Here is a 20,371-nt window from a genome sequence, read left to right on the forward strand (position 1 = left end):
GCCCAGGGTCATCTGACAGACTTTTACAGAATAGAATTATTAAGGACTGTTTACCCTGTCTTGGCAGAGCCAACAGTTGACTATTCTGCATAATGTGTCCTTTTCCTGGAAAGTATTTTGTCTGCAGATGAAATAGGCAATTTCTGCTCAGTGGCTATCTTGCCAAGATAAGCAACCTTGCCTGGAGGTCAAGATGCTCAGTACCTTCTTTGAACCAGGAAGGGTGTGCTGTCAGGAGCAGATATGTCTCAATGGCAAATGATTAAATAGCATTAAATGTCACATTCTGTGGATTTCTGGTGCTTTTTAAGGCTGTCTATCTATAAGGTAATCTGAATTGTTAAACCTTGACTACACTTAGCTATTTCTAATTGAAATATATCAAAAACACCCTTTAATTAAATCAGAATCTAACATAACCATGAGTTTGCTATCTGGCCCTAAACTCATATTACTTAATCATCTAAAAACAGTTTGTAGCAGCTATTAGAAAGACTGGAACTAAGCTTTGTCTTCTTAAATGAGTTGTATAGGCACAATGTCTAAGAGAAACAATATTAATTTCAAATTTTATATCAGTATAAGAAATTCATACCAATGAAAACCTTAAATCTGTATCAAAATAAATTCTGTACCAATGTAAGAAATCATAACTTCAACTTTGAATCATTTATAAAGATTTCTACCAATTAAGATTATGGCTACACAATTCCACCTATTCCCTCCCTGTTCAAAATTATGACCATTCCCAAATTATCCCTTAAAATGAACATTTTTCTATAATCTGTAAAATAACCATTACCAGACTCCCAAAATCAGGGAATTGGGCTGACAACTCTCCCGGCTGAATAGGGTCAATGAAACATTCTTTAAAGGGGTGGGGAGGTGTAGAAAAATTAGAAAATTTGGTTAGGCCCTAAGAAAGCCAACCCCAGCAACTGTTATCCAGTCTCAGTCTCCTTAGAAGGCTCAGGGCATGACTGAAATTCTGACTAGATCCATCTGAAATGATGAATGAGGCAAGAAGACCTGGAATCCTTGAGAATCAGGTCCAAGCAAGTTAGTTCACCATCTCTGAGGATGAATATTGCCAATGTATACAGTTTTCTAGTTAAGGATAAAATTCCACTTGTTTGAGCATGTGAAAAACAGCTGTCCTTTTTATGAATTAATTTTAAAATTTTCTAGTTTTTTAGGGGGGCTCCCCATATCATATCTGATCCTTATTACTCTGGAAGGAGTCTAGAGCCTTGACTCCTAGAGCCTAGGAAATTGAATGGAGGTGTGTAGCAGTAGGGGATGGGGAACTGGGGCTAACCACTTAGAAAATCAATCTACCTTCTCTTCCAAAAAACAACTCAAATCTCATTTTTCTCTATCCTTTGTCCTTTTTGGAGACCAGCACCCTCGCTGTCTGCCCCTCCTCCTTTCTCTCCTTCTTCCTCCCCCTGTCCTCCTTCCCTCCCTCCCACCTAAGTCCACTGCCCCCCATCTCTCTTCCCCTCTCTCCGCCTTCCTCCAAACAGCTTGTCTGTACAGCAGGGGCTCCCAGAACCTGTGAGCTGAGCCTCTGCTCCTTTGTTTAAGTATCCAGCATGCTGGTGCCACATGTGACTTACTCAGCTTCACTGAGAAACCAGTTTTCCCTGTTCTTAAACTTATATCACTGTGCATATGTAATCAATCCGAGAATTCCTAAGTTAGTAGTGGACTCTCACCTTCCATGTTGCGTGCCATCTCATCTGTTATGTATAGCTTTTTGCTATCCTGCTGAGGGTGCTGTTTGTTTTGGAACTATCTGTTAGGGCCTGGTGGGCTCAGAATCCATCTCCCGAAGTCTCCCAAAGCCAGTGAGTAGTTCAGAGGTAAAGGGAGCCCTGTGACATTCCTTGACTGATAGCTAATAGGACTAGTTTTATGTAGATAGCCCAGTGCAGATAACTGAATCTGAGTTAAGGATGACAGTAGTTGTAATGATCTAGGGAATGGCATTTCCTAGCCCTTCACTCTATCTTCCAGCTCTTAGGTATGTCCTCTCATCATGTTCCTGGAGCCCTAGAAGGCAGTGGCCCAAGTGACTCCTTTAGGACTGGTCCTACATTCATTGCTTATTTCCTGCATATTGGGAAGCTGTGTCTTCATATTCACTGTTCACTGTAAAATTTAAGAAATTTGCCTCAGAATAACCTTGCTAGGACATGATTGTGATGGTGTTAGGTTTAAATGTGCTATTTTCTATCTTTACCACATGTTAGGAAGTCACAGTGGAGTTCTAGCTTTATTTTCTCATTACTCAGATTTCTGATTGATACATACTTAGTCTTGCATTATTATCTGAATTAAATTTAGTATAGATTTAGTGTAGGAATCTGAAAAATAAAAAGAAACCTAAGCAGAGTGGTTTCTCTCCAAGCCACTCTCAGCTTCTCCATGATACCTCTTCTTAGGAGTGAGTGTGTCTGCCCTTTTTACTTGCTAAACTGACAATTTCAACCAAATACCGGATTAAATAATTTTAATGAAAAGATACATCTTAGGCTTGTCAGCACTCCATGCTGATCATGTTTCAGCCCTAACAGATACACTATATGTATTAGCAGTGAAATAATTAAAATACTATACATGAGCTTTAAAATTATTGAAAGTTCTGGTTAAGTTCTGAGCATAATTTTTAAATAGTCTCAAGCAGGAGCAAATTTGTCTTCAAAAACTATCCATTTACCCTTCATGCTTTTAAACAATTTTAATGATCTTCCATATTTGTGAGTAAGCAAAACTGAAATGAATATTTTCATAACTTCCAACCAGTCTGTCTTGAATACATTGTCCACACTGAGTACTTGTTTTTGAAATCTTACATGTCCCAGACCATAGAGACACAGCAGGAAACACATAGGACCCACCTCTGCTCTAGAGAGCTTTCACTTCAGGTCAGGAACTGACAGTATACTAATGAATATTTAACAGTTAGTGCTAAAGGATGCAGAGACTGATCCATGCTGAAAGACCATAATTGGGTCTGTTGGACTAGAGTTCAGTGTGAGTACTTGATAAAGGCACCTAACCTAAAATGTATCTTGAACTGTATTTGATAAATGTTAAACTAAAAATAGGACTTAATTGCAGTATTTCTGTGTTAGAAGGAAACACAGGGCATCGCACAGTGCCCAAGGTATGGCCTTGCTCACTCACTGTGGCAGTCGAGGCCTGGGAGCCTTATGACTGTCTGGTGGCTACTACAAACTGGTGGCCATTCCTAGCACTCAGTCTCATCACTTGAGTGAAAACCTCAGTGAAGGGCATAACATTGGACATGCTCTTTAACTTGAATAATTAAAATAGATTTTGGTCTCAGCACTTTACACAGTGTTCTACTTTTATGTGTTTGAAAGGAAACTCAATTTTTCAGGTGATAGCAGAGTCGGTATGTGAACTGGTTGTAAAACAACTAAAGCAACATCAAAATACTATGGAAGACAAATTTATCGTATGCTTAAACAAAATAGTGAAGGGCTTCCCTCCTCTTGCTGACAGGTAAGGGACAATGGCAGGAGGCATGGGACTTGGGTGGCAGGTGAGGGAGTGTGTCAGCGGCCATCTTCTCATGAACCTCTCTCTACCTACCAAGGTTCTTGAATGCTTTGTTCTTTCTGCTGCCAAAATTTCATGGAGTAATGAAGACGCTTTGTCTGGAAGTGGTACTTTGTCGAGCAGAGGAGATCACAGGCCTATACTTACAGTTAAAGAGTAAGGACTTTCTTCAAGTCATGAGACATAGGTAAGTATTAGGCTTCACTGACTAGAATACAGCAAAGTCACAAATATTCTCTCGCCCCTGTACCTCCTTTCACTACGAGCCACTTTAGGTGTTCAAGAGAAACATTTGAAATTTCAATCCAAGAGGTAAAGTGGTAAGAGGGTAGGAGGGAAATGAGATCCCATCCCAGCCCCTCTGTTTCTGGAGCCTCAGGTAGCGAGCGGCATGTAGTCCCATTTCTCATACAAATGAAGAGCACTGCTGTAATGCAGTACTTCAGGCTGTCTTTAGATTTGTGCATGGGTTTCTTTCTGTTCTGTACCTGTTTTGATAGGCAGGAACCTTCTCAGGTTAAAATTGTTCACTTTTCAAAGTTTCAGTCAAGTAGAAAGTAATTTTAAAATAAAGCAGTCATCCCTTATTTCTCTGTCTTCTTACATTTGTGACCACTGTGTATATTACACGTTCACAGTGGTTAAATACTGGTAAGTATGTAATATACTGATGACAAAGACTAAATGACATTGTGTTCTGCTCTCTCTCAGTACTTGCTGAAAGCTGACTGCTTTCAGGAACAGGAGACCCTCAGATATTTAGGACTCTGAGCACACTTAGATCACTATCTGACGGACTAGGTAGCACCTGAAAGTGGTCTCACCTCAGTCCTTCATAATTTTAGCTGATTTTGTCTGTCACCATCAGTTTCTTTAAATGAACTTTATTTTGAAATAATCTTATAGTTATGAAAGTTTAAAAGATTTTATACAAAATTCCCATATATCCTTCACCTGTTCTCCTTTTACATGATCATAGTAATCACAGTCATGATTATTACAACTGAGAGATTAATATGACTATGAATAAACTAGTCTGCCTTTCTCTTTTCAGCTCTTTAAACATTTAGTATGTTTTAGCCATGATACTGTGTAACTCTCGGTTTTTTGGGGGTGATGTCTTGAAAGATTGTTTAAGCTTCCCATTGATTATTAATATTACTTCATATTTTTGTATTTTTACATTTTAGTCTTCCTTGGTTGCATGTGCCAGTTTCTTCCTGGTTAACTCTTTTTAGTAGGAGGGGTGTTCAGTTGTACATGGTAATCATTTTATGATTCCTTTTTTAAAAATAGTTTTTAGGTATTCTTTCATGTTTTTGTACATTCATCTGAATGTAATGTCTTTTTATAAGAATCACCCAAGTTCTCTGTTGTCCGTCCCTGCCATTCCACTGCCATTCCTACTCAACTCTCTCTCTCTCTCTCCTCTCTCTCTCTCTCTCTCTCTCTCTCTCTCCTGTTTTTAATTGTCCATTGAGTTTTAATTTGTATGTACATGGATATGGAGTTATTCACTGGATTATGGGTATGTTAAAAAGGTGGCTGTACCAGTGAAGAAAAAAGATTTACCTCCCCCAGCAACTGCTAACTACTGATAGCTTTGCAGTAGTGTGGAGTGTCGTGAGCTCCCATCAAAAGCCAGTGATAGAGCGTTAATAGGTTCAGTCCTGTTCAGTCGGCCATTTGTGAGTGCATCTCCTGTCTCAGAAACAGCATTCACGGCATTCTTCCCTGCCCTTTGGGTCTTAACTTCTTTCTACTCTTGATCAGTGATGCTTCCTGATACTTGGGGGGACTGGGTAAGTCATCTGGCTGTCCTGTTTAGGACTGAATAATTAATAGTCACTTCTCAGAACTCTGAAAAGTTGTTAGTCTATATTAACCATCATCCACTTACAAAAGGAAACTTTTTTCTGGTCAGGGTTGAAAGTATCATTAATCTGTGGGTATGAACATAAATATTTAGAAGTGTCTATTATTTAGCAAAACAACAATAGTAAATTTTCTCCTTAGGGGCATATGACCTCCCTAGCCATGAGCTTTTGACAAGGTCTATACAGCAGGCCTCAGACTAATCAGAAAGCAGTTGGTTACTACCATAGCATTCATATCACTATCAGACCAGTGGGTACATCTTTTTTTAATTATTGGTTATTTTATCTATTTTATTTATTTACATTTCAGTGTTATTCCCCTCCTCAGTTTCCCCTCCATAAACCCCCTGTCCCATCCTCCCTCCGCCTGCTTCTATGAGGATGCTCCCCCACCCACCAACCCACTCCTGCCTCACTGCTCTAGTATCCTGGGTCATTGATCCTCCACAGAACCAAGGGCCTCCCCTCCCATTTATGCCAGATAAGATCATCCTCTGCTACATGTGCAGCTGGAGCCATGAATCCCCCATGTATACTCTTTGGTGGTTTAGTTCCTGAGAGGTCAGGAGAGGAGGGGGAGTCTGGTTGGTTGATTGTTGTTCTTCCTATGGGATTACAATCCCCTTCAGCTCCTTCAGTCCTTCCCCTACCTCTTTCATTGGAGTCCCCGTGCTCAGTCTGAAGGTTGGCTATGAGCATCCTCATCTGTATTTGTCAGACTGTGGCGGACCCTCTCAGGAGACAGGTATATCAGGCACCTGTCAGCAAGTGCTTCTCGGCATCAGCAGTAGTATCTGGGTTTGGTGTCTGCAAATGGAATGGATCCCCAGGTGGGGCAGTCTCTAGATGGACTTTTCTTAAGTATCTACTCCCCTCTTTTTCCCTGCATTTTCTTTAGACAGGAACAATTCTGGGTTAAAATTTTTGAGATGGATAGGTGACCCCATCCCTCAACTGCGGGGCATGCCTAACCTCTGGATATGGTCTCTGCTGGTTCTGTCTCCCCGTTGTTGGGTATGTTGGCTAATGACATCCCTGGGAACCTCTTGCTTCCCTGGCATCTGGGACTTTCTAGTGGCTTCCCCAGATTCCTCATCCCCCAATCTATACACCTCCATTCAAATTCCTGACCATCTGTACTTCTCTCCTCCTACTCCTTCTACACCTGATCCTGCCCCCCCCACCTTCCCTTTCCGTTCTCTCTCCCTCCCAGTTCCCTCCCTCTCTCTACCTCCCATGATTATTTTGTTCCCATTGGGCATATCTTGCCTTACATGTGAGGTCTACTACTAGGTAGAACCAATGGTGAGTTTTCCTCAGTGGTCTGGATTACACAGCTCTTATAGAACTGTCAAAGCTAGCCAGGGAAGATGTTCGCAAGTCAGGTCTAATTTAATTTCTCTATAATTAGAGTATATGATGTTTCAGCAGCAGAGTCTTACCATTTAGTTCTAGTAAGCAACTAAGAATAATAGCAACAACCTGTATTATGCTGAGGTTCTCTGGAACTTCCCTGACCATCAGTGAAGAGGGAGGTAGCTTTATTCACTGGCTGCTTGGACTTTCACTTAGTAACCCACGGTTATTGTCCACCCGTGCAGTGTGTCCACCCGTGCAGTGTGCCTTTGTTCACACTCTTAAAAGTCTACTTTTGGGGTGGTGGTAGGTACCCTTTAATCCCAGCACTCAGGACTCAGGTGGATCTCTGTGAGCTCAAGGCTAGCCTGGTCTACAGAAAGAATTCTAGAATAACTGAGCCCACACACAGAGAAAACTCTGTCTTGAAAAACCAAAAGGAAAAAAAGCAAATAAACAAAACCTACTTTTAAATTAACTTGGAAAGTAATGACTTTCTATAAGGCTCTGTCGCTCATTTGTTTTGGTTAATCACCCCCAAACCTGTCTTGTGCCCCATCCTTTTATCCTAATCTCTACTCATACCTTTCCCTACTCTTATTCTCAGCCCATGCTCTGTCTACTTTTCATATCTCAGGTATTTTTCTATCCACTTTGCACTTAAGGCATCTTCCCCTCTCATGTCTATTGGGCCCTTTCTATATAGATACTACAAATTAAACATACAAATCTGCAATTTCGGATCTAGGATCCACTTACTAGAGTTGTCTCTCTGGGTTACTTTAGTATATTTCCCATCCTTTTCCTGGTTTCATTTTTCTTTATAACCGAATAAAACTCTATTGTGTATGTGTCTACATGTGCCACATTTTCATTACTCTTTTACTAGTAGACTTAAAATGTACTTTTATAAATTATAATAACCTTTGAAACTTTAGAACAAGATGAAAATGTTTCTTTTCATACTTTGTAAGTATGATAATAATCATTGTTAAACTTATGTGTTATGAAAAATCTTTATTATAGAGATGATGAAAGACAAAAGGTGTGTTTGGATATAGTTTATAAGATGGTGGCAAAATTAAAACCAACGGAACTCCGAGAACTTCTGAATCCTGTTGTGGAATTTGTTTCCCATCCTTCTCCAACATGTAGAGAACAAATGTATAATATTCTCATGTGGATTCATGACAATTACAGGTTAGCCATTCATTGCATTTTATATCATTCTTTTAAAAAGGTTTGTGTGTGTGTGTGTGTGTATGTTTGTTTGTGCGATCACAGGCATCTGTCTGATCACACAGAGATCAGAAAACCATCTCAGATTTTGGTCCTCCCCATGTACTTGTTTCTGATGTAGTATCACACACACACACACACACACACACACACAAAATCTTTTTTTTAAGCATATGAGTGCCTTTTTTAATCTTCATGGTATAATTTTAAGAGATCATCTCCCAGGCAGTATCATCCCTCAGGTGCCTGTAGAGGTGACAGGACTCAGGGCACAGAAGGAAGGTCTATCCTGATCTCACACCAAACTGCCTTGGCCATCGGTCGCATGCAAAAACCACCTTTACTTCAATACAGACTCTGTTATTAGAATAAAGCAGAATACTAATATTTTGTTATTTTCTCAAACAGAGATCCAGAGAGTCAAATGGATGAAGACTCCCAGGAAATATTTAAACTCGCAAAAGATGTGCTGATTCAAGGACTGATTGATGAGAACCTTGGACTCCAGTGTGTACTTCTTCTAGAATAACTTAGATCAGGATTAGGTTATTGCTTTTTAGACTAGGTTAAAGTGCTTACTGTGATATCATTTTCTCTGCTTCCTACAGAGAAAAGTACTTCCTACTTTCTAATCCTTAGTGAAATGTGTTTTAAATCACTGTATGAGGAATAAGATTTTGTAATCCTGACAGGTTATTTCAAAATAAAACTCATTGGAAGGTGGTTACAACAAAGTGCTTATGCTGTGAGTTAAAGATTTTCAAGTGGAAGCAACTGTTCTGTTTCCCATTTAACACAAATAGTTAAGATCATATTATACATATCAAGTTTACATGAAGAGTTGGACACTTTAGCATTAGGAAGAAAGCATAGTGTTTATGCGATGGGGAGATGTGATCTATGATAATTCTTCTCTAAAGTATTTTAACTCAGTTATATTAACATCTTACATGCCAACTGCATTACAGAGGACAAAGTTTTAAATATGACTTGACATAATACTTACTTGCCTCTGTTTCAATTTTAAATTAATTGAACTTTTAATAGTTTACATTTAAATTTTTTAAGTACTTGTTTGTTGAAAAGTCCACCTTGTTTTGTTTTGTTTTTCTTTTTGGACAGTACTGAAGATTGAACCAAGAGCCTCAGATTTATCTGACTAGCAATGTAATAACTGACCCATATTCTCAGTCTTAACTTAATTCTAAATTATGTTTTCAATACATTATAACAGTCATTTTATGGTGAACTTTTTTAGCAAAGGAGTGAAGGACTTTATGAAATTTGCTTTTGATTGTAGGCATCTAAACCAGAGATCATACTAGGCACGTGCTCTTCTATTGAGTGGACTACAACTATTAATATTTGTAAAACAATTTTGATTTTTAGAATTGTTAGTACTATATACTAAACTCTCCAGGGGATAGACAGTCATCCAGTTTAACATATATGCTATAGTTTGGGGATATTTGTCCTTCAAAACATCTGGTTTTTCTTACTCATGTTTTGATATGGTTTCCCGTTGACCAAGATTTCTGTGGATGAAAATCTATGAAGTCCCCACATGTTACTATGGGCAGTATTTCCTTTCATCTGCTGGTATTTACCCATATTTTTCTCTTCACTTTTCAGACTAATTATTCGGAATTTCTGGAGCCATGAAACCAGATTGCCATCCAATACATTGGACCGATTGTTGGCATTAAATTCTTTATATTCTCCCAAGATAGAAGTCCACTTTTTAAGTTTAGCAACAAATTTTCTGCTTGAAATGACCAGGATGAGCCCAGATTATCTAAACCCCATTTTTGAGCATCCTCTTTCAGAATGTGAATTTCAGGTAAAGTGCTGTTTTCCTTCTAATTCTGGTGACTATTATATGTTTCCCTTGTTGTTGATGAATGTCTTCTAATATTATTAAACTACCTTTCTTAATTTTCTTGGAAGATGCACCTACTCCTTTTTTATGATATGAACATGTGCCTTCTTGCCCCATGGTGTCTCACACTCTTAATGTTCTCAGACTCCACTTGAACCACTCACTTTCCTGTGTGTGTGTGTGTGTGTGTGTGTGTGTGTGTGTGTGTCTGTGTGTGTGTGTGTCTGTGTGTCTGTGTGTGTGTGTGTGTCTGTGTGTGTGTGTGTATAACACACGGATTTTCCACCTATGCCCCAGTTCCCAAAATAATGACTCTGAGAGATAATTACTTATTCACAGATGCCCAGGCCATAAGCTTGGCTTGTTCTCTGACTGGCTCATAACTCAATTAACCTATTCATTCTATTCTAGGAGTGTCAGATGGCTATACTTCTTCTCAATTTCTTGAGTCTGCCTCCTCAGGATTTGGGGCAAATCTCCTACCAGAATCCCACCTCCTATTTCCTGCCTCGGCTTTTACTGACTTGTGATACTTTCTTAAAGTTGATCTCCTGGTCTTCTGGTTCTTAACAGTCTTTCTGGCCCTTCTTCCATATTTCCTAAGCCCTAGGTATAGGGGTTGCCTTACAGATGTATCAGTTCGAATTGGATATCACATAATCGGATATCTATATTTTTTAACCATTTGTGGATTTCTGTGACAGTCTTTTAATGCTGAAAAACAGAAACTCCTAAAAAGAAAACAAAGGTTATTTGATGACGAATCATAATGAGATACCTTAAGAAGGGAATACAGGCATGAATAAAATAAGTTTATTTATATCTCTTTTTTAATTGGACGTTTTCTTTACATTCCAAATGTTATCTTCTTTCCCTGTTTCCTGTCCATAAATCCCCTATCCAATCTCCCCTCCCCCTTCTTGTATAAGAGTGTTCCCCCTCAATAACCACCCACCTCTTCCCGCCTCTCTGCCCTGACATTCCCCTACACTGGGGGGTCCATCCTTGGCAGGATCAACGGCTTCTCCCATTGGTGCCCAACAAGGCCATCCTCTGCTACATATGCAGCTGGAACCATGGGTCTGTCCCTGGGAAGGTGGTTTAGTCCCTGGGACCTCTGGTTGGTTGGCATTGTTGTTCATATGGGGTCTCAAGCCCCTTCAAGCTCTTTCAGTCCTTTCTCTTATTCCTTCAATGGGGTTCCCATTCTCAGTTCAGTGGTTTGCTGCTGGCATTCGCCTATGTATTTGCCATATTTCTGGCTGTGTCTCTCAGGAAAGACCTACATCTGGTTCCTGTCAGCCTGCACTTCTTTGCTTCATCCATCTTATCTAGTTTGGTGGCTGTATATGTATGGGCCACATGTGGGACAGGCTCTGAATGGGCGTTCCTTCAGCCTCTGTTTTAAACTTTGCCTCCCTATCCCCTCCTAAGGGTATTCTTATTCCTCTTTTAAATCTTTTTTTTTTTTTTTTTTTTTTTTTTTTTTTTTCTGGAGCTGGGGACCTAACCAGGGCCTTGCACTTGCTAGGCAAGCCTACCACTGAGCTAAATCCCCAACCCCTTATTCCCCTTTTAAAGAAGGAATGAAGCATCCACATTTTGTTCATCCTTCTTGAGTTTCTTGTGCTCTGTGCATCTAGGGTAATTCGAGCATTTGAGCTAATATCCACTTATCAATGAGTGCATACCACGTGTGTTTTTCTGTGATTGGGTTACCTCACTGAGGATGATATTTTCTAGTTCTATCCATTTGCCTATGAATTTCATAAAGTCATTGTTTTTGATAGCTGAGTAGTATTCCATTGTGTAGATGTACCGCATTTTCTGTATCCATTCCTCTGTTGAAGGACTTCTGGGTTCTTTCCAGCTTCTTGCTATTATAAATAAGACTGCACATGTCTTTGTTAAATCTTGTAGCATCTTTTGTCACCTGAGTTTTTGATCTTGGCCATTCTGACTGGGGTGAGGTTGAATCTCAGGGTTGTTTTGATTTGCATCTCCCTGATAACTAAGGATGTTGAACATTTCTTTAGGTGCTTCCCAGCCATTTGATATTCCTCAATTGAGAATTCTTGTTTTAGCTCTGTACCCCACTTTTTAATAGGGTTATTTGATTCTCTGGAGTCTAACTTATTGAGTTCTTTGTATGTATTGGATATTAACCCTCTATCAAATGTAGGGTTACGGTTAGGGTAAAGATCATCTCATAATCTGTTGGTGGCCATTTTGTCCTAATGACAATATCCTTTGCCTTACAGAAGCTTTACAATTTTATGAGGTCCTATTTGTCTATTTTTGAGTTTACAATATGAGCCATTGGTGTTCTGTTTAGGAAATTTTCCGCTGTGCCTATGTGTTCGAGGCTCTTCCCCACTTTTTCTTCTATTAGTTTCAGTTCTGGTTTTATGTGGAGTTCCTTCATCCACTTGGACTTGAGCTTTGTACAGGGTGATAAGAATGGATCAATTTGTATTCTTCCACCTGCTGACCTCCAGTTGAACCAGCACCATTTCTTGAAAATGGTCTCTTTTTTCCACTGGATGGATTTAGCTCCTTTGTCAAAGATCAAATGACCATTGGTGTGTGGGCCCATTTCTGGGTCTTCAATCCTATTCCATTATCTACCTGCCTATCTCTGTACCAACACCATACAGTTTTTTATCACTGTTGCTCTGTAATACAGTTCTTTTATTGTTGAGGATAGTTTTCACTATCCTGGGTTTTTTGTTATTCCAAATGAATTTGCAAATTGATCTTTGTAACTCTAAAGATTTGAGTTTCAATTTTGATAGGGATTGCATTGAATCTGTACATTGTTTTTGTCAAGATGGCCACTTTTACAATATTAACCCTGTCAATACATGAGCATAGGAGGTCTTTTCATATTCTGAGATCTTCTTTAATTTCTCTGTTCTGAAACTTTAAGTTCTTGTCATACAGATCTTTTATTTCTCTTGGTTAGAGAAGGAACATCATATTCTTTGTAACTTTTCTTTCTATAGGAATATACTATAGATCCTGACTGGCGTTTTCGTAGTACTGTTCTTACCCCGATGTTTATTGAGACCCAGGCCTTTCCAAGTACTCTCCATACCCAAACCCAAGAAGGGTCCCCCTCAGACCGAAGGCAGAAGCCTGGACAAGTGCGGGCCACCCAACAGCAGTATGATTTCACTCCAACACAAACTTCAGGTAACACCTGGCCAGGCCTTTGACATCAATTTCTGTTGCAAGGACATAGATTTTTTTTTTTTGTAAGAGAAAGTGATAACATAAGTCACAAAGGCTATAAGGAAGAAGTGTCATTTAAGAAGAAAAACAATGGAGGTCTTCAGAGTAGCCTGATCCTTTGAGAAAGTGTCAGTGTTCAGGGTTTGTGTGGAGGTGATGGGGTTAGAGGTAAATAGTTGCAGAGCCTCACTTGTGTAAGAGGAAAGTGTTCTGCATAGGTCGATGGAACGGACTTAATGCTTTTGAATCATGCATTTAAAAATGGTTGAAGTGATAAGTGTTACTTTTTGGTTTTCCATATTGTTTAAGAGGGAGAAAAAGATTATTTTAAAAAAAAATCTGGGGGTTGGGGATTTAGCTCAGTGGTAGAGCGCTTGCCTAGCAAGCGCAAGCCCTGGGTTCGGTCCCCAGCTCCGAAAAAAAGAAAAGAAAAAAAAAAATCTGATTGTGGCTTGCTGGGTTTGGTTTGATTTTACATAAAATTATTTAAGGTGTCACGTTTAAAGTATCTTAACTCAAGAGCAAAATAGCATTAACCATTTTTATTTTATATGTTTGAGTATTTTACCTACATGTATACATGTATATGCCTGGTGCCAGCAGAGGCTAGAGGAGGGCTCAGACTCCTGAAATTGGAAATTGGAGTTACAAATGTTTTGTAAACTAATGCGGCTGCTGAGAACCATAGCCAGGTCCTCTACAGGGTCAGCAAGTTTCTTATTAAACAGTGAGTCACCTTTCTAGTCCACTTAGTTGTTTGGTATAAACACTTAAGCAGTTTCCTTTATATAATTAGTTTCCCATTCAGTTGTTTATGAAAGGGAAACTAATTTGAATAATCACACTGGAACTCTAAATATAGTGACACTCACACTAAATATAGTGAGTCCTGAGGCCCAGGTGCCTGGTCTGCTTTGGATCTTATACCAAGTACCTTGGCCTCAGCCCAGTGTCACAGGTAATTGCAGAGGCCTAGTACCTGTCTGCCAGCAGATTTTGCTACCCTGTGCTATGCTTCATGCTGTGTTGCATGGTGGCAGCATCCTCAGTGCTCTCTTCCTTGTGTTGTAGTTGAAAGGAGCTCATTTGATTGGCTAACTGGAAGTAGCATTGACCTAGTGGCAGATCACACAGTCTTCGCTTCAGAGTCCTTGTCTTCTTCCTTGCTGTTTTCCCACAAGAAGAGTGAAAAGTCACAAAGAGTATCCTGGAAGTCAGTAGGACCTGACTTCGGGACAAAAAAGCTGGGCCTGCCTGGTGACGAGGTGGATAACCAAGTAAAAAGTGGTAAGTTAACAGCTGGAACAGCTGCAAGTGCATTGCCTCCTTATGCAGACGCTTAAGTGGGGAGAGCTTATTTCTGACTGTCTACATTTCCTTGAAAACTAAAGAAATCATCAAAATTCAATTAGGAAATTGTTGTCTGGACACCTACTATGTTGAAAACATTATTTTTCAGTGTCCTTTGAGAACTTTTAAGTGTGTGATAAGCACTTATTTCTTGAATTTTGGGGAACATTTGGAGTAGGTAAAGCAGTGAATGGGATAGAATTTGTAAGCCAGCGTCAGGGTTGAAATTTTAAATCCAGACAGAGTGTGGAGCAAGCATTTGGAAAGACTAGATAGAGGAAGGATGTTTTAGAAGATCCTGGAAGCCTAGGAAGCAGGAAGAGAACTGAGAAAAAGGATGAAGATAGGAAGAAAGTGATATTTATTGAGTGGAAGGAACACAAAATTAGTTGAAGCAAAGTTTGTGTAGGGCAGAATTCATGCTGATAATTCTGTATATTCCAGCTGGATTGATGTCCTGGGAAACATGGACCTTTTGGGCCTTAGCAGCTTGATAATAAGTAGGTAGGAATAACCTCATTTCAGAGCCAATGTGATACCTAAATGGCAGAAAGCCTGGTAGGGCTCCAGACTCAGCACTGAAAGGGCCGGGGAAAAGATAGCTCTTTACAGAACTCAGAAGTGGGTGCTGTATCTTGGAGCTAGAGTTACAGGTGTGGGAAGTTGAGCAATGGCCCTCTGACTGGGCAGCAAGCACTGCTAAGCTGACTGCAGCCTCAAGCCATGGTTTTTACTGCTGCTTTTCTCTACATCATTATTTACTATCTTCTGGCTTCACGTGACTGACATTTGTGGTTTGTCTGTTGTCCTCGCCCTCTGTGACACATTTTATACCTACCTGGTCATGGCCTAAGGTCACATCCTCTGTCTAATTATGTCTTGGAATCTGTCCTCAGTGCTCTTTGACAAAATCATTCTTGTGATTGGGTCCCTTTGTATACGATCTTTTTTTTTTTTTTTTTCCTTTTATTTTTTTGATAATCATTTTGGCTTTCATGCTTAGATCTTCACGTTTATCCAAATTTCCCTGAATTATACATTGGTATTTTCCCAACATTTTTTGTCTTCTTTAAAAAAATGCTTATTAATTTTGTGCATATGGGGTGTGTGTGGGTGTGTGGGCGGAGGGGAGGGTATGAGAGAGACAGAGACAGAGACAGACAGACGGAGGGAGGACACCTACCCAAAATGCTATGGTCAAAGGACAACTTCAGAAATCCTCTCTCTTATGTGGTTCTTGGGGCATCAAATTCAAGTCATTAGGGGTGACAACAAGCCCTTTATCATTCAGTCATCTTACCAGCCAATATTTTGTCTTAAGTTTCTTACAGACCTTCCCTTTCCAGCTTCCTTCCTGCCCATGGTATGGAGACCCTCTGCTCACTCAGCAGACCTTTCATGGACCTAATATGCTACCTGATCTACTCTTTAGATCCACTGGAGAAAGGCAGCTGCAGGATTCCTAGCCCTCTTGGCACTATTTGCTGGACTGGCCTTTCCACCTCACACTTCCTGCAGATCTGCTGCCATGTCCTTGCTTTCTCCCCCATGGGGCTGGTCACTGCAGACCATGCACATTCGGCTGTAACCGCACTGGGTCCATGCTTTGTCCACCACTTAATTGCAGCTTCCTGAGACAGTTATAACTCTCGTGCTCTTTAGAGTTCAGACTTGCTCCACTGCCCTTCCTGCTATTCCTTATTGTTTTGTGTCCTTAAAAGTCACTAAATGACTACTTAAAAGTAGAGATTAGCCCACACTTTCACTTTTGGGAGCCTGGGAAAGAATGGAAGTCAACTGTACATGTTGTTTAATTGACCATGAATTGGCAAACCTGCCTTATATTCTTCAGGCACTCACAGCCAGGCAGAAATTCTGAGATTACGCAGACGATTTTTAAAGGACCAAGAAAAACTGAGTTTGCTGTATGCCAAAAGGGGTCTCATGGAGCAAAAACTAGAAAAGGTTTGTATCTTCTTCAAGAATTCAATACTTATATTGCCTCACAGACGGTATACTTAGGAAATAAGTTCTGTCCAATATTGGTCTACAAAATTGCAGTAACAGCGTGGCACAGGTATCTTCTGACATCACTGTGCATAAAGGATGTTCATGGTATCTGGTTTTAAAAGAAAAGAGCCAGCATGGCAGGTTTACAGGTCCTGTCTATAAACAAACAAGAAATTCAGGTATGGCAGGATATTGAAACATAGATCAATCTCCTGTCTGTACATGAAATCTCAATTTTCATTCTTTGCTTCTGGTGATTATAGGATATCAAGAGTGAGTTAAAAATGAAGCAGGATGCCCAGGTTGTTCTTTACAGAAGTTACCGTCGTGGCGACCTTCCTGACATCCAGATCCAGCACAGCAGTCTGATCACCCCCTTGCAGGCTGTGGCCCAGGTCTGTCCAGATACCATGTTTTATGTTCACATTAGAAACTCTGTGTGTACTTTAGGGATCTACTATGTCTAGGGGGAAAAAAAATAGTCTTACAGAAGTGGCAGTTTCCCTTAAATGGTACACTTAAGGACTGCCCTAATTCACATTTCCTACTTGTGTGATTTCTTGTCTTATGAGGAGACCCTAACACAGTTACTGAGAGTGTGCACTAACACTAAGTGCCTTCGTCAGGCAAGTGTGCTCTCAGCCACAAGGAGATCTTTACAATCAGATCGACATTTATATTTCTTACTCAATGTCAAAATGAAATAATGGGCGAAAAATACCAACATAAAGTTTGAAGAGCTTAAAAAGTCATTTAGATCACTGTCTTGTATACTTTTTTATTTGATCTAAATAATTCTGAATTGAAAATAGTTTTTTAACTGTATTAGACAAGTACCCTTGCCAGCTTCCTCCAGTGGAGACAGTTTATATTACTATAGTAAAATATTGAGACCTTTACGTAGATGCATCAAGAAATTAGAGACCTCATTCATTGTCCTTATTTCCCATATGTTCACATATAGAACTTTGTCCATGCATAATCATGTAACTTTTCACAGGTTTTTTTGTTACCATGAAGTACCTTCATATTCTTATACCATATTCTCCAAATAGTCTTATGCCATTGAGATTATGATTAGATAAAGACTGGAGGTTACCAGTGCTTGGATATGTGGCCAAAGCTATAGGTATCTCTAAGTATCAGGCAAGAAAGAGGCACCTGTCTTCCTGTGCTCTTCATTTCTAAGTTGTTTAGTGCACTGTTTATTGCCTGTTATGCAGAGTGGATATCTGCTCTTCATTGAGTCCTCTTTAGACCAGAGCAAACCACCATGTATAATATTGTTGGCAGTTACAGGCTTAAGATTGTGTCAGAACTCATACCTTTTTTGTTTAGAAAACAAAAGTGGTTCATATTGCTTTAAAGAGGCAAGACTGCATTTTTTTCTTCTGTTCTTTGAGGAGAGGTATTCTAGCACTTTAATTATCCACTTCTAGTTCTAGTACTTTATTTAAGAAATGTTTGTTGGGCTGGAGAGATGGCTCAGCGGTTAAGAGCACTGACTCCTCTTCCAGAGGACCTGAGTTAAAATCCCAGCAACCACATGGTGGCTCACAACCATCTGGAATGGAATCTGATGCCCTCTTCTGGTGTATATGAAGACAGCTACAGTGTACTCATAGATAATAAATAAATAAATAAATCTTTAAAAAAAAAAAAAAAAAAAAGAAATGATTGTTTATGGAGTACATGTTGTATATGCTGCTAGGGTGAGCCAGAAGAAGCTAAGCTGATCTATCCCCTCCCCCACCCCCTACCCCGATTGGCACCCATGCCTGTAAGAAGCAGCAAAGGGGAGCATCTATCACAGGCCCAGCAGGCAGCACTATCTGATGCTGAGGGATTTTTTGTTTTGTTTTGTTTTGTTTTTAATTGGATTGATTAAAGTTAATTTATTTCATACAATTTTTTGGAGGCATAGTCTCTCTTCACAATCCTGGAACTCACTATGTAAACCAGACTAGCCTCAAATTCACAGATCTGTCTACCTCTGCCTGCTGTGAGCTAGGATTAAAGGTGTGCACCACCACATCCAGATTAGGACATTTTTACTTCAGTCACTACTATAGTTGGTCTCTCAGACATGAGTACTTACAATTCTCCGACAAGAGAAGGGATTCCTACATAGGTCTCAGGAATAAGTAGTCAGCTAAGAAACCTGTTAATAGCATGTTGAATGAAAGTAGCAGGTTACAAAACAGTAGATAGGAAGTGGATGGTAGTATTTTTCCACACAGGCTGGAAAAATAACAAGTTTTTTTAATAATTTTCTAAAATTTTGTATAATAATATTATGTGTGTTTAAAGATGTTTTACCTAAAGACAAATCATGGTTCTTTGATTTTGATGTTGCTTTTATAAAATAGAGTACTTTTTCACTTTTATTCTTTTTTAACTTATTTTTTTATTAATCCTTCTATTCATTTACATCTCAAATGATATTCTACTTTCTGGTTACCCCCTCTGCCAGTCCCCCACCCCACATTTGCCCTCCCCTTTGCCTATATGAGAGTACTCTCCCACCCCACCGCCAGCGTCCCCCTACTCTGGGGGATGAAGCCTCTCCGGAACCAAGGACCTCCCCCTCCCATTTCTGTCAGGCAAGGCCAACCCCTGCTACATATATATCTGGAGCCATTGGTTGGTGGTCTGGACTCAGAGAATTGGGTATTCAGGCCAGTCTATGCTGTTCTTCCCATGGGGTTGCAAGTCCCCCTCTGCTCCTCCAGTACTTCTGCCAGCTCCACACCAGGTTCCCTGTGCTCTATCTGATGGTTGGTTCCAATCATCCACATCTTATCTTCATTGGTCAGTTGCTAGCTGGACTTCCTCAGGAACCACCACACTAGGTTCCTGTCAGCAAGTACCACTTCACCACAGCAACAGTGTTGGGTTTGGTGTCTGCAGACATGATAGAGTCTCAAGTGACACAGTGACTTTTTGGCCCTTCCTTCAGTCTCTGTTCTATTATTTGTCTCTGTTCTTCCTTTGTACAGGAATATTAATGGGTTAAAAATTTTGAGATAGGTGGGTGTTCCCATCCCTCGACCAGGGGCCATGCCTATCTGCTATAGGAGATCTCTACAGGATCTGTCTCCCCTTCTCTGCACATTTTTGCTGAAGTCATTCCCATTGTGTCCTGGGAGCTTCATGTTTCCCTGGTGTCTGGGACCTTCCTATGGCTATCCCCATTCCCGCATTCCCCCGCTACATATTTTTGTTCGATTTCCTGACCCTCTGTACCTCTTTCACATTTCCTCCAGTTCCTGATGCTGCCACCCTATTTCCTCTCCCTCCTTTCTCCCTCTTCTGTTCCCCTTTCCCTCCACCTCCCCTAATCGTCCAGTTTTCCCTCAATGCAGAACTGAAGCATACACACCTTGGTCTTCCTTCTACACTCCATATGTCCTGTGGATTGTATTATGGGCATTGTAGGCTTTGGGACTAATATCCAATTATTAGTGAGTACATAACATGTATGTTCTATTGTGTCTGGCTTACCTCACTCAGGATATTTTCTAGTTACATCTATTTGCCTATGAATTTCATGAAGTCATTGTTTTTGATAACTGAGTAGTACTCCATTGTGTAGATGTACCACATTTTCTGTATCCATTCCTCTGTTGAAGGACATCTGGGTTCTTTCCAGCTTCTGGCTATTATAAATGAGGTTGCTATGGTGGAACATGTGTCCTTGTTACATGTTGGAGCATCTTTTGGGTATATGCCTAGGAGTGCAATAGCTGGGTCCTCGGGTAGAACTATTTCCTATTTTCTGAGGAACCTCCATACTGATTTCCAGAATGGTTGTACCAGCTTACAGTCCCACCAG

General features: G+C 40.1%; 1 protein-coding gene across 1 annotated transcript in view; it reads left to right on the forward strand.

Moving 5' to 3' along the window:
- Window positions 1-20,371, forward strand: part of Prkdc (protein kinase, DNA-activated, catalytic subunit) — a 200,364-nt gene that overhangs the window by 108,693 nt on the left and 71,300 nt on the right. Inside the window, exons 53-61 of the mRNA XM_032899802.1 lie at window positions 3,410-3,534; window positions 3,629-3,778; window positions 7,851-8,024; window positions 8,472-8,570; window positions 9,696-9,903; window positions 12,948-13,137; window positions 14,248-14,463; window positions 16,379-16,491; window positions 16,800-16,931. Coding sequence (XP_032755693.1) covers window positions 3,410-3,534; window positions 3,629-3,778; window positions 7,851-8,024; window positions 8,472-8,570; window positions 9,696-9,903; window positions 12,948-13,137; window positions 14,248-14,463; window positions 16,379-16,491; window positions 16,800-16,931 — 1,407 coding nt within the window. The remainder of the gene's footprint in view (window positions 1-3,409; window positions 3,535-3,628; window positions 3,779-7,850; window positions 8,025-8,471; window positions 8,571-9,695; window positions 9,904-12,947; window positions 13,138-14,247; window positions 14,464-16,378; window positions 16,492-16,799; window positions 16,932-20,371) is intronic.

This window comes from Rattus rattus, chromosome 4 (assembly GCF_011064425.1).
Source record: "Rattus rattus isolate New Zealand chromosome 4, Rrattus_CSIRO_v1, whole genome shotgun sequence".
In the NCBI taxonomy this organism is placed as follows: Eukaryota; Metazoa; Chordata; class Mammalia; order Rodentia; family Muridae; genus Rattus; species Rattus rattus.